At 50.4% G+C, this 14,146-nt stretch overlaps 1 protein-coding gene across 1 annotated transcript in view; it reads left to right on the top strand.

The window, feature by feature from the left end:
* Positions 1 to 262: 262 nt before the first annotated feature.
* The window catches only part of CCDC149 (coiled-coil domain containing 149), a 101,486-nt gene continuing 87,602 nt past the window's right edge, over positions 263 to 14,146 (top strand). Inside the window, 1 exon segment of the mRNA XM_027597576.2 lies at positions 263 to 447. Within this exon segment, the coding sequence (XP_027453377.2) occupies positions 400 to 447 (48 nt within the window). The 5' untranslated portion in view covers positions 263 to 399.

The following is a 14,146-nucleotide window of genomic DNA, read 5'->3' as shown; positions in this document are numbered from 1 at the left end:
TGTGTGTGTGGGGGGTGTGAACGTGGGAACCGGGGCCTGGGCCCAGGAGTCGGGGGCAGCGGGCGCGGGAGATCGGGGGGGTCAGGGGCTGGGCGCGTGGCGGTCCGGGGCCCGGGGGGCGGGGGAACGGCCCGACTGTGGCTGTGGCCCCGGCCGCCGCGGCTCCTCCTCCCCTTCCCGCGGAGGCGGACGTTGAGTCAATAGGGCGGGCGGGCGGCCGCAGGCGGCGGCGGCGGCGGCGGCGCGGCGGCTCGGAGGCGCCCGGCCCTCTCGGGGCCGCGCGGGGCTCGGGTGGCGGCGACGGCGGCGGCGCGGCGGGGGGAAGCGGAGGCGGAGGCGGCGGCGGCGGCGGAGGAGGGCGGCGTCCATGAAGCCGGCCCGGGCCTGCAGGAGAAGGCCATGAACGGCGACCAGACCGAGAGCGACTGGCAGGGGCTGGTGAGCGAGGTGAGGCCGAGGCGCCGGCCAGGCGGGAAGGGCCGGGCCGAGCGGCCGCCGCAGCCCGGAGCCCGCGCCCCCCCCATTCCGCCCCGGGGTGGCCGAGCGCGGCGGGGACGTGCGGGGGACGCGCTGCCCCCTCGGCCCCGCCAGGTGCGCCGTTCCTCCCGCGCTTCCCGGGCTTAGCCGGGCGCCACTTCGCTCCGCGCCATCTGGTACCGGCTTCTGGAGAGGGGCTTTCGTCCCCCACCCCCCGGCAGGGTTGGGCCCCGCATTGGAGAGCGCGGCGCGGGGATCCGGGAGGAAAGGCGCCAAGCCCCACCTGCTTGCCTGGTCACCACCGTTCTGGAGCCTCGCGATTGGACGGCCGGTGCTGAAGCGGAAAGGTGGTGCCAGTGGGGGAGGAGGGAATCCGGGCCCTGGGGTTCCCCTCGGGCCAGGTGGAATTACCTGCCGTGGAGGTTCGGGTGGGGGAGTTCGGGGTCCTCCGTAGCCTTCATGCAGTCACTTGCTCGTTCCTGTCAACACGTGTATGGCGAGCCTACTCTGTGTCAGGCGGGGAGCCTTTTATCAAAGGCGTGAAATGCAGATGCAGAAGTCAGTCCGTCTGTGGAAGCAGAAAACACCAGCCCTCTCCTGCCCCCAAACTCTTTTGCCACAAACACCCCTGGCGCCCGCTGGTAGTCTCCTAAGCTATTCCCTCTTCAGCCCAGCTTGGGCTTTTTGGCCTGGGAGGCGCCGTCCACAGACTCCTCCAGGTGAGAGTGAGGGCCGATGTCCCCCTCTCACAGGTAGGTAGCTGTCCCTGACTTATCACCATATGTGACGGCAGTTAGCCACCTTACCCAGCCATGCTGAGCATCCCCTGGAAATTTTCCATTCTCTCCCTCCTGAGAACCATCCCCCTTGCCCAAGGCCAACTTGGGGTCTCTTGGACTTGATTCCTGTGCACACAATGAGGGGTGTAATGGTTTGCTCTCTTTCTTCCCTTATGGGATGCTGGAGGGGAAACCCGGCATTGTCTTTCTCCTTTAATCATTTTCTGGGCCTCCAGGTCAGTCTGATAACAGTATTTAATGTCCAGTGTGTGTGAAGCATTGTATTTTTGAAGAGGAATAAGATGTCCTCAGTTCTCCCTGGCTTAATTTGTTTACTCTTGGTCTAGTAGTTGAAAGCTCCTAACTAGACAACATCCGTTGTTTTGCTCAGGTCTAACTATCAGGCTTTATGCCAAGGGGCAGATCCTCTAGAGGACTTTTCTCTTGGCCTTTCAGGACTCACACCCATTAGTCAAGGAGGCTGGAGGTGGTTCTTCATAAAAGTCCAGTGTTGGGCTCTGAAATGGCCCCACTCCAACAAATACTTACCGAATGTCTATTAGTAGCCAGGTACATGGTACTTGGGATTCAGTGGCAAAGAAGACAGACAACCTCTTTTGCCCTCCAAGAATTTCTGGAGCATAATGCTACAGTTTGGGGGAGTCCCACAATAGAGACAGAGAGAGTGCTAAGGAACAGAATGTGAAGGATGGAAAACCAAAGGAAGGAAATGCTTCATTGCACTCGAATGTGCCTCTCCGTGGCAGGCTTACCTCCGCCTTGCACTGACCACACTGTATCACAGCCTGATGGCCGCCCCACTAGGACGTGTGTTTTCCTTGGCTTTGTTCCAAGTGTCTACACACTGAGCTCCGTACACAGCAGGTGCCCCCAAAATGCTTATGGAATAAATCAAGATTCTGAAATGGGTCTTTCAGGAGTTGCCTTGCCTGTTCCAGCTGCATTTCTTCAGGGTAATGCCTTCTTGCCTTCCACAGACATTCATTAAAGGCTTTCTAGCCTCACAGCTAGAGAATTTGAACCCTGGTCTGTCTTACTCCAGAGCTTGGGATCATTAGGCTATACTTCGTATTTTGATCATTGGTTCATCTGTCTATATCTTTAACTAGACCGCGGCTTCTCCAAGGGAGGGGACCGTGTCTTACTCATCTTTGAATCCTCAGCGGCTAAATCAGTGTTTTTCAGAGTATGATCTACGCATCACCTGCACCAGAGTCATTTGGGGAGCAAAGAGTGCAAAGAGTTACTCTGCATTTTTGGAAAAAATGCAAGTTTCAGAGTCTCTCCCCAAATCTATTGTGTGCCCACCTCCTCACCATGGATACGTCTGAGCCCTAACCCCCGAGTAGCTATGAATGGGACCTTATTTGGAGATAGGGCCTTTGCAGATATAATCAAGTTAAAGACCATGAGATGAGATCATTCTGGATTTAGGGGGAGCCCTAAATCTAATGACTGGTGTCCTTATAAAAGAAAGTAAAGATAGATTTCAGACACAGAGATACAAGGGAGAAGGCCACGGGAAGACAGACACACACAGAGGGAGGCCATGTCAATAGAGATTGGAGTTGTACAGCAAAAATCCCAGGATGTCAAGTTTTGCCAGCCGCCACCGGAAGCTGGAAGAGGCACGGACCAGATTCTCCCTCAGAGCCTCCAGAAGGAATCAGTTCTGCTGACACCTTGACTGTGGACATCTGGTCTCCACAGCTGTGAGAGAATAAATTTCTGTTTTAAACCACCCAGTTTGTGGTAACTGGTTATGGCAGCCACAAGAAACTGATAACACCCATGGCATGAAAATGCCCAGGAGTGCAGCCTCAAATCTGCTTTTCTCAGAAACTGAGCTACCCGGGGGATTCCCCTCCCCACCCAAGTTTAGCTGGCTGGGTGTGGACTGGGTCTGGCGTGGAGATGTCTGATACTCAGCCAGGCAGGATTCAAGGAAGAGAGTGGTCAACGGCCCATGGTGTTTCGCAGTGATTTTGGAGCCCAGCCGAAGGACCCGGGGAAGATGTCACCAGACATCTGACCTGAGCTGACTGGGCTTTTTGACAACTCCCATTGGTTTTCTGCGGAAGACCGGGCTTCTGCCTCCCACCCTGGATGCGCCCTCCATTGTCCCTCCTGCCCAGAGCCCCGCGCGCTCTTTGAATCAGTTTTCTTCCACGGCTTGCCTCTAGGAAGCAGTTTTCATTTAAAATGATCCTACAGAGATCAGTTTTATTTTCATATTTTTAGGATAACAAGCTGAAATTACAGCCTCCTCTCAGGCCCCGAAGTCAACACGGCCATGCATGTGAAAAAAGCATGGCTGGTGAGCTGTTTTGGAAATTAAATGTCTGGGGAGGGGGAAGTGTTCTTCTTAACACCGCCTGAGGTGATCTTTCAAAATCAGGGAAAAATCTGGAAATGCAGCCATGCAGACAATCAATAACATTCTATTTCTAAAATAAAAATGTTAGCCACCTCTGAGCCTACTGCCCTGTGATAAACCATGCCGAGTTCAGTATCACTATTTTCACTATTTGAGTGTTGGTTAATTAATTAGATAGCAATCAGTCTCATATTCCTTGAGCGTGTTGTAAAACCCTGGGCCTCTGCCCAGAGTGGAGCCACTGACATTTGAAAGAGAGAGATTGAAGAGACATATAGTCGGCCCTGTGGTTAATGGCACAGCTTTGGGTCTCGGTTGTCGACTGAGATCTGGGGGTAAATCTTGGCTTCCTCTTTCTGGGTGCAAATGATCAAAAACCCAACCCAAAGTGGTTCAGCTCAGGGAATTAATTGGCTGGTGTTGTGGGTTGAATTGTGCTCCGCAAAAAACATGTGTTCAAATCCTAACCCCCACCCCACAGTTGTGAACGTAGCCTTATTTGGAAATAGAGTCTTTGAAGACGTAATCAAGTTGAGGTGAGGTCATTAGAGTGGGCTCCTAATCCAATGAGGCGAGGAAAATTTGGATGTAGAGATGCACAGAGGGGAGGCAATGTGAAGTTACAGAAGAAAGAAGGCCATGTGATGAGTTATGCAGCTAACAGGAGTGCCTGAGATTGCTGGCAACTACCAGAAGCTAGGAAGAGGCAAGGAGCAGTCCTCCCCTAGAGCATTATTAGGGAGCATGGCCCTGCTGACACCTTAATTTTGGACTTCTAACCCCCAGGAGTATCAGAGAGTTCATTTCTCTTGTTTCAAGCCACCTGGTTTATGGCAATTTGTTACAAGCAGCTCTAGCAAACCAATACAGCTGGCCTGACTACTGATTCCCAGGTAGGGTGGTTTGGGGCACAGCTGGATTCCCTACTCACACAGACGCTTGGGTCTCCTTGCTGTTTGTCTTCAGCCTCAGCCTCCCATACATTCAAGTTCAGAGTGGAAAACAGAAGCTCTTATGTAGTACATTCCATAAAACCACAGGAATCACTCCCCATGAACCCACTCAGATCACTGGCCTGCCCTGGAACGAAACTGCTCAGGAGCGTGGTGATCTGACGGTCTTAGGCCCTGCCCTGGAAGCCACATGGCCCGAAAGCAGGTCAGGGCCCTGGGGGCTGTTTGCCAGAAGCAGAATGGACTTGAAAGAATCACCTCACTGTGCAATTTCTCTGAGCCTCGTTTTTTCCTCATCTTCAATAGAGTAATAAAATGGCCCCTCATAGGTGCTGTGAGGCTCAAAGGAAGTAGTGCTGGTTAGTGCTTCGGCCTCTGCCTGGCGGATGGTCTGTGAACATTAGTACAGTGACCATGAACCTCAGGACGGAAACTTGGGTATTCACAAAATGAAAACTTCTGTATTTTGCTACAACACCTGAATTTTGGTTACGGGTTCCCATGGTAAGGGTGGTGGAAGGATAATTTGGAGAGGAGTCATGCCTCCCCCTTTCCCTGAGCTTGTATTTACGTCCTAGGGGGCTCGAGCAGGACTCCACCATTGGCAGGGGTGATGGGGGTCGGGGGCACACAGCTGGTGATGGGGGTCGGGGGCACACAGCTGGTGCTTGGCCGCAGTCTCCTCATTTCAGGCTAGTGTCTGGTCAGAGGTCACTGTTGTGTCCCTCCTTGTCCCCCTCTTATGCTACTCACATCCGTGTAGTGCTCAGTCACTGCTCTGAGCATAGGGGACTTCACTCTCTGGCCCAGGCTAGGGGCAAGGCATTCGTATCCTGCCGCCCCCGAATCACTCCTCAGCTGAGGGAAGCTTGCGGAAACTATTGTGCAGTTGTCTGTGTAGATGTACCACATGACAGCAGGCTGCGTCCAAGACCCTTGGGATTATTTCCTACTTCCTCAGAAAGAAGGGTAGATTGTTAGGGTCAGGTTTAAGCCACGGCAACAAAGATACCTACCCTCAAAATATATCATTCTAATAAGGTAGATGTGTAGGTCTCATTCACATTACAGTGTGGTGGTCCAGCTGGGGAGGGCGGCCCTGCTCCCCAGGGCATTTAAGAACCTGGATTTTGGGGCACCTTCGTACTCCAGTGTGTCTTGGGGATGGTCCTCAACTGTATGTGTAAAGCTGGTTGCTACCATGTTTTTGCCCCAGCCCATGAGAATGGAGAAAAAGAGGGCAGGGGGAGTCCAGGGCGAGGGGCTTTTCTTTAATGAGGGATGACTTCTGCTCACATCCCCTTGGTCTGAGCGTAGTCATGTGGCTGCACCTTGCTGTAAGAGAGGCTAGAGAATATCATCATTAGCAGGATGTGCCCAGCTTAAATTTGGGAGGGTTCTTCTTATCACCACCTGAGACAATTTTTCCAAATTTAGGAGATTCAAAAGTAAGAACGCTACATAGGACATGAAAAATACAACCATAAAAGGAAAAAAGGATAAATTGGACTTTATCAAAATTTAAAACTTCGGCTCTGAAAAACTCCATTAAGGAGTTGAAAAGATAAGCCACAGGCTGGGAGACAATTTGTGCAGAGCACATATCTCATGCCTAGAACATAGAAAGAACTCTCACGACTCAATAATAAGAAAACAACCTAATTTTTAAAATGGCAAAAGAGTTCAATAGACACTGCCCTCGAGAGATTTGTATGGAAAACAAGCACGTGAACAGATATTCCACATCATCCGTTGGGAGGTAAACGTAAGTTAAAACCACAGTGAGATCCCCCCGATGCACCTATTAGAATGGAAAAACAAACAAATAAAAAATGGATAAACCAAGTGCTGACAAGGATGCAGAGCAGCCGGAAAGCCCATGCATCGCTGGAGGAATGGGACATGAAAACAGTTTTGCAATTTCTCGTCAAGTTAAACATACACTTAACTGAATAACCCAGCAATCCTGTCCCTAGTTTACCCCAGAGAAGTGAAGACATGTATTGACACCAAAACCTGTATGTGAATGTTTATAGAGTTTTCTTGATAGTTGCTGAGAATGGAAACAGTCCCAACGTCCATGAACTGATGAGCAGGTAAACTGCTGCACATCCGTGTGGCAGAAGCGTGCTCAGCATTAAGATGGAGCAGATCACTGATCCATGCAAAAACATGAATGAATCTTTAAAACATTTGGTACACCTGAAGCTAATGTAACACTGTGTACCAATTATACTAAAAAAAGAGAAAATATTGGCAAGTGAAAGAAACCAGAGGCTCAAGCCAAGCGTACCTACTGTAAGATTCCATTTATATGAAATTTTGGGGGAGGCACAGCTAAAATGGCAGGAAACAGATCGGTGGTTGCCAGAGCCTGAGAGCAGGGTGAGCAGATTGACGACAGAGGGGCATGAAGGAACTTTCTGGCGTGATGGACGTATTCTATGCCTCGATGGAGCTGATGACTACATGACTGTATACGTGTGCTAAAATTCATAGAGCTGCACACCCAAAAAAGAGGAATCTTTCTCTGTGTGAATTATGTCTCCATAAAACTAATTATTTTTAAAGGGGAGAGATGGACAGTCAAGATCACCATCTCTCTAGAGAGCTTTAGTCCTTACCTCTCCAGGACCCCACCTCATCAGGTTTCCATCAAGACTAGTCTTGCTCCCACCCCTCTCCCCTGGTTCTCACTCTGCTCTCCCCACTCAGGCTGATTAGGCAGAGCTCTGTGTTCATTCTTAGAGACTCCCTGATAACCAAGCTCTCCTTCCTTGCACTCTGATTCTGTCCTTTCCTTAACTTTGGAGATCTTTCTAGTTTTTGGGGGGGCTTTGGGAGAGAAAGCTCCTGGGGAGACTCTTCTATGCCTTGATGTCTTAAGGACCAAACTTTCAACACTGAAAAGCCAATCACTTTGTTACCTGTGTTTCGCTGGGTGCTCCCTTCCTGGGAACACGAAGGCAGGATGTCTGGCTTCTTTAAAAGGGAGGGGAGAGGGATATGTAGTGAGAAATGAGGTAGGGGTTATAGGAAATGGAGGCAAGGTGGGTAGATAGGACATGAGTTAATATTTCAAGGGTATTATTCATATTAATAATAATATTATTAAATGAAAAAGCAGTGCCCAATAGTGAGCACATATATAGATAGTTGGTAAGGCTTGAGAAGTGGGAAAAGGCTTCTCAGAGGCAGTGGAACTTGAACTGGGGTCCCTCCCCTTTGGTTGAAGAGGGCATAGATGATCATGATGGGAAGCAGGCATGAGCCCTGGGCTGGTGGTTGACTTTTGAGGAAATGCTTCTGATGAAGGCTGTTACTAGTGGGTTGGGGTAGAGCAGACGTTAAGCCTGGACTAGCCAGGGTGGACCAGATGGTGAACGAGTTCAAAAGCAAGACAGAGGGCGTGCTCTAATGTAGCTGGTAATAGGCACTGGGTGCTTTTTTAGATGGAGTACAAGTTGATGAAAATATTTGGAATAGATTTGTTTCCACTGAACTCAATGATCGCGGAGCTCTTACATCTACGAGGCACTATGCCAGGCACTGGGTATATACAGGCAAATTTGGTAACTTTGCCAGGAATCAAGAAAAGACAAGATGAGAGACCAGTAATCTAGTCTTTTCTGTCACCACCAACATTCCCGATTATTCCTTTTGCACCTAAGTCATACCACTAATCACACGGTTTTCTAACTCGTAACTTGTTTATCTCTCCACTGAACCCAAAAGATCTTGAGCTCCTTGAGAGTAGTGACCATGTGTTATTGATTTGTGGCCTTAGCTCTTTGCACTATGTTTTGCCCTTTGTAGGTATTAATTGTAGAATATGTGAATGTGGATGTTTGAATAAATAAAGTGATAAGGAGACATGGCGTCAGTAGGAATAGAGGTAAAAGGATGGTTATGAAGATTTTTTTTAAAAAGACCCCAATAGGATTTCACAGTCAGCTGTGTCGGGAAGATGAAATTGAAGGAGTCCGAGATGACCTTTGAGAGTTGGTGACGCTGGGTGTGATAGAGGGTTGGGGGTCGCTGAGTCTGGTGAGAAGAGATGAGTTCCATTTAGAACTCTGCATTGTTCAGAGTTTCCTGGGAGTACTTGAACTCTTGCAAGGCAAGCTTCGTGCTTACTGGGAACATTTTGGATGAGCTGCTATCTTCCTAGTGGCAGGCTAATTTCAGAGTAAGTTTATTAAAATTAGCATGTGGGGGAAAGTGAGCACAACTGCTATTTTTAACTAATAGGATTCATGTTCTCCCCTGTGCAGGGAAATTCGCATATGTGCTTCTAAAATTGACAATTTCTACTCTTATTATGTTAAAAAATTAATTTACTGGCTTTCACATTGAATAAAATACGTTGGCTGAAGATTCGAAGAGGACTTTGCCAGTCCCTGAATGAAAATGACCAGAGTGAATGACATTTCTCACTCACCGCCTGGTTTTCCACTAATCAAACCACACTGGGGCTTTGGGTGCCTCACCGCAGAGGACTTTGCTTAGTGAAGAGTCTGCATCTTTCTCTGGCCCATCAGGTAACATGATGCCAGTGGGAGGGGATACCTGGTTCCCAAGGAACACAAACCTTTGGTTGGTTTTTTTATTTTGAAGTCTTCCCATTTTCATTTTCTATGTAAGCTTGCTAAATAGTCTACTCTGTTTCCATTGCCTTATGCTGTTTTATTGCAACAAACATTTACGTGCAGGTTATCAGCTCTTCTTCAAGCCAGCCTACCCCGCATCAACTATCAACAACCTGTTATGCCACCTTAAAAAGAAAAGCACTTTTCACTAGAAGCTTTTCACTTTCCTCAGAAGCCTTCTGTGGCCCCCCATTACCTGGTATTCCAACGGCCTCCCTCAAACTAGCCCTGACCTTTCTAGTTTTATGTCTCACTGCCCCCCTCAGAAATTGGCTGCCCGAGACAAACTGATCGGTGATGCATTCTGGCTTTTACCTCACTCTCACATCCAGATCTCATCTGGGTGGGCCTTCGACTTCTTCCCAGACCACAGCCTTTACTAGTACTTCTGGGTGGAACAGAAGCCCACATCCCTCATAAAATCATCCATGACCACCCAAGCTTGAAGTGAGCTCTTCGACCTGTTGCTTTACGTAGTTCATGTTCCAAGCCACACATCCAGCACGAAAATGCTCCCAGAGAAAGGAATGGACCTTCTCTGTGTGCGGATTTTCACTCCTACACCAGTTAGTGAGCTTCTAAGAGAAGGGATCGTGACGGCCTGTGTTGGGTAGGAGAGAGGAATGAGTTTCATGCTATGACTCAAGAGGAGCAGGAACTGAGTGAGGACACTGAATAATACCCGAGAACCAACCTAGTTCTGGCCATAGATAGGGCCTCTACTTCGATTTCACATCCCCACTTATGGAAAGTAACTCATCCACGTTCCTGCCCACTTACAGCTTTATTAAATGGCTGACACCCAGGTAGGGTGTTAGTGACATTAGGATGGATCTGTTCCTGCGTTAGGTTGGTTGGTTGGTAGGATGGAGGAGTAAAGGACAGCCAGGAATATTAAAATGGGACAGGGGACAGCAAGGGAGAAGGTCAGCGTTCAACACACCAGACACAGATTGAGAACTGTGTGCAGTGCCTTGGACGTGAGACAGTTGCTATTGAGGGGTTTGTAGTCTAGTGGTGATAGAGAATGGGGATATGCCACTACCCTGTGACATACATTTTGGTTAAGTGCTCTGCTGGACAAGGGGAAGTTAATTTAGATTGGGGGATTGAGGAGGGTTCTTGGACCTGGAAGGTTGGGCAAGATTTGAGCAAGTAGGAGTATAAAGGAAGGGTGTTCTAGGCAGAAGGAACAGAAATAGCAAAGGTGCAGAGGTGGCAAATGCAAGGCTTGTTTGGGAATTAATAGAGTCTGGTCTCTGGTTGGCAATGCATAGTGGGGCTTGGGGTGGTAGTTGTTAGGCAGACCTTGAATGCCCCATTGGCTGTCTACGGAGTGCTAGGGTCCCGAGTGTGGCCTTTACTCTGGAGGTGACTGATGGCATGATTATACCCTTTGAGCAGGGAAGAAATTACCTGGATGCGTTGGGAAGGTATGTAAGCGGTAGAGATGAGGATTGAGCAGGACACAGGAGCCCACATGTACCTCTTCCTCTGTCCCCTTGCTTTCATCCCTCTCAGCCCACCTGCATCTGCCTTCCACCTCTTCTTTACTCCTGCAAATGCTCTTGCCCAGGCCATCCAGGAGCAGCCTCCTCTCTGCCATACACAGTGGTCTGTCTGCAGGCTTCAGCCTTTGTGGTCCTGAGCATGCAGCCTCTAACACTCCACCCTTCTTTCCCTACACGCTCGGCTTCTGCATCCCTCCATGTGGCCGCTGGACCTGTCTCCAGGCACCTCACACTCTCTGTGCCCTAACCTGAATTCCTCCTGCCTCTGCCTTCCGCCGTTCCTATGTCTCTTCCTCCTTCCCTCCCGGCTCAATTAATGCCATCACTACAGAGTCTGCGATCCTTCCTCCCAGTGGAACCCAATCCAATTATTAGTGAAGGCCCCTATTTTCTGCTCAGGGACAAGTCTTTAATCAGGGCTCTGGGTCACCACTCCCACCATCCCACCGTGGCCCAGGTTCTTATCCATTCTCCCCAGAACATCTACCACATCCTGTAAGGTCTTTCTTCCATGTCCAGCTGTCCAGCTGGAGTTGTCCTTCTGAGCACTGAAATGGTTTACCAGTCCTTTGCCTCAAGCTCTCGGATGGCCTTCCGGGGCCTGCGGAGGGAAAACCCAGGCCCTCCAGGGGCCCTACTCCCTCCTCGTCTCCAGCAAGTCCCCGTCTGCCCACCACTTCCCCACTCTCCACGGAACTCCTGACTGACACCAGATCATTCCATGCCCTGAGGCATCTCCAGGCCTTTGCTTGCGTCCAAGGTGACCTCCTATGCATACTTTGAGGCCCAGGTCAAATGCCACATCCTCTACTTGAGTTTCTTACCTCTCCTGGGCCTGGTGTGTTTTACTTGGGAAGTGGATAGTATGTTTGAGTTGGGAAGATGGTGTGGGAGACTGTTGGCAGCAGGGCAAGGCAAGGTAATGGGGTTCCTGAGGACGGGGACCCTCAGAGACATGGGTGGCCAACAATATCGAGTACAATTCCAGGCATGTGAGACTTAGCAGGGACTCAGGGAAGGAGGGAGAGAAGGGAGGAAGGAAACGGTCGATATTGCCATTTCTGATACTCTCTTTGAGGCCAGCCCTGCTCAGCTGCTGCTGTGCACCCCCTTCCAGCCTCTCACCCAGACCGATCATGGCCCTGAGGGCCCTGCGAGTGTGTGTCCACATGGCCCCAGCCCATGGCCGGTGTCCTGGCCAGCTGCTGGGCTCAGGCTGCGGTGGGTGACGGAAGTCATCAAGCTCCACCCAATCTCATGACTTCTCCAAGGCCTCAGTTTCTCTGGACTTCATACAATGAGGATAACATCATCTGTCTTGTGTCTCTCACCTAAGATGGGGTTAAAGTGAGGTGAAATATATGGAAGTGTGTTTTAAAGTCCCCAGCCCTCTCTGGCCGAGGTGGCGGTCCAGTCCTTGCCTGGGCTTTAGGAAAACCCTTCCCAGGGCTCCGGAGATGCCCCTGCAGAGAGAGGTGATGTGTCAGCTGCTGGTTGTCAACACGACGCCATTGAAAATCCATGTCGCTGGGGTGCAGGTGGATGTACCTGCCTGCTCAGCCATCTGCCGACCCCACACCCAAGGCAGGATTGGAGGTGGCAAGGATGGAACTCCCTTCTTTCTAGCCAGTTCCAATTGGCTTTGTAATCAGCTGCAGTCCGGTGAGTGCCGTCGGAGTCAGTCTGCTGCCTTTCCTTCTTTCCTGGCAGTCTCCAGCTTTGCCAGACCTTCCAGCACCTGGGCGGGTCACTCAGTCCGTCCCTGGGCGCCTTCCATTTCCCTGGCCTCTTCCGCGCTCCTCTCACTCACCCTCCAGCCCTGCGTCCTTCCTGCTCTCCCCGAGTCCAGCCTCACACTCCTACCCCCTTCTGGTCTTCAGAGCCGTCTGCTGACAACTCTCCTTCCCTCGTTTGTTTGGTGCTGAAGAAGCCTGTTCAAGAGCTGACTTCCGGGCTCAGGACACCGCTCTCTTCCACAAAGAGCTAGCAGCAGCCTCCTGCCTGCAGGAGGTACGTCCTCATCAGCGCTCCTGCCTCCTGCATCCCCGTCTGCCTTTCCACCCTCCTCTCTGCCTGGTCGAGCGCCTGGAAGCCAGACTGGGCTTCTGACCCTTCCTTGCTTGAAAGCCTCCATAGCTCCTGCTGGCCCTCACTTTGGCCCAGACTCCACTGTCATCTAAGGCCTTTCTTACCTTCATTCAAAGCAGATGTTCCAGCCTCATCTTCTGTTTCTCCATGTCACGTGTCCCGGGCTCCTGTTCCACAGAACCACGCCAGGTCTCTGCCAGGAGCCTGCGTTTCCACGCACGCGCAGTTTGCTCAGGCGGGGCCCTCTGGCAGGAGCTCTGGTCCTCTTGCTTCTTCCCACTCCTCTTCCAGGGCTCAGTGGTAACCACCGTAACCTCCGACTGTAAGGTCTTCGGCCTTCTGCGATCCTGTAGCGTCCAGGTGCCCCTCTGTGGCCAGCGTCTCCCTGGCCGCCCTAGGTGGGAACGATTTATGTACGTGCCTTGTCTCCGGCCTGGAGTTACTCAGAGCAGGAATGGGCTGATGCAGTTTTGAATCTGCCATTGTACCCAGCACAACGTCCTGCTCGTTGTAGACAAATCTGAAAGAGATGACACCTTTCGGGTTCTCCGTGAACACCTGAATTGAAAAACTCCTGAATTAAAACAAGGACGTTTCATTTTTTGTTTGTCAGAACAACATTCTCATTTGTTTCTTTCCCCAAAGCCCCCTTTTATCCGCTTGATCTCACAGACCTTCTGACTTTCAAAATACAGATTGTGATCTTTTAAAGGTAGTAAGTCAAATCTCCTTTTAATAAGCTCCAAGGGATTTATGCATTCACTGCAAGTCATTTCCTCCCTCCCCCTCTCCCTCTCAGCTGCCCCTTCTTTCTCTTTTTTTCTCCCAAACTGAAATTTTATTGTATCAGATATATTGCTTGAAAAGAGCCAGGCGGAAGCCGTGGGTGGGAAATCATTCGGTTCTAAAGAGCTGCTTTCTGTAAATGGGCTCTGACCTGTCTTAGAGCACGTCTGAACACTCACCAGTCTGCCTCTGCTCTGGACCAGATGGGAAGCTCGCTGCAAGGTTGTTTGCTCCCACAGGTCTTTCATGCAAAGAAGTTATGCAATTTCTTTGGTCCCTGCGGTCACGGTCTCATCATGAGAAATAATTGCTAAAAACATTACCTTACATCTGTCTGCCTTCCACTGATATTAAAGACGATGAACACAGCCTCAGGCACTTTGCTAAAAGTTGGGGTGCAGAAGGCAACGGTGTTGTCACCTTCCTCTCCGTTCCCTTATCCTTGTAACCACCTTGTCAGTTGGAATGAGCAGGGGGTAGTGTCCTTTTATAAATGAAGAAACGG

The sequence above is a fragment of the Zalophus californianus genome, chromosome 2 (assembly GCF_009762305.2).
Source record: "Zalophus californianus isolate mZalCal1 chromosome 2, mZalCal1.pri.v2, whole genome shotgun sequence".
Lineage (NCBI taxonomy): Eukaryota > Metazoa > Chordata > Mammalia > Carnivora > Otariidae > Zalophus > Zalophus californianus.
The sequence above is the reverse complement of the archived record's forward strand: the minus strand, read 5'-3'. Positions and strand labels throughout refer to the sequence as shown.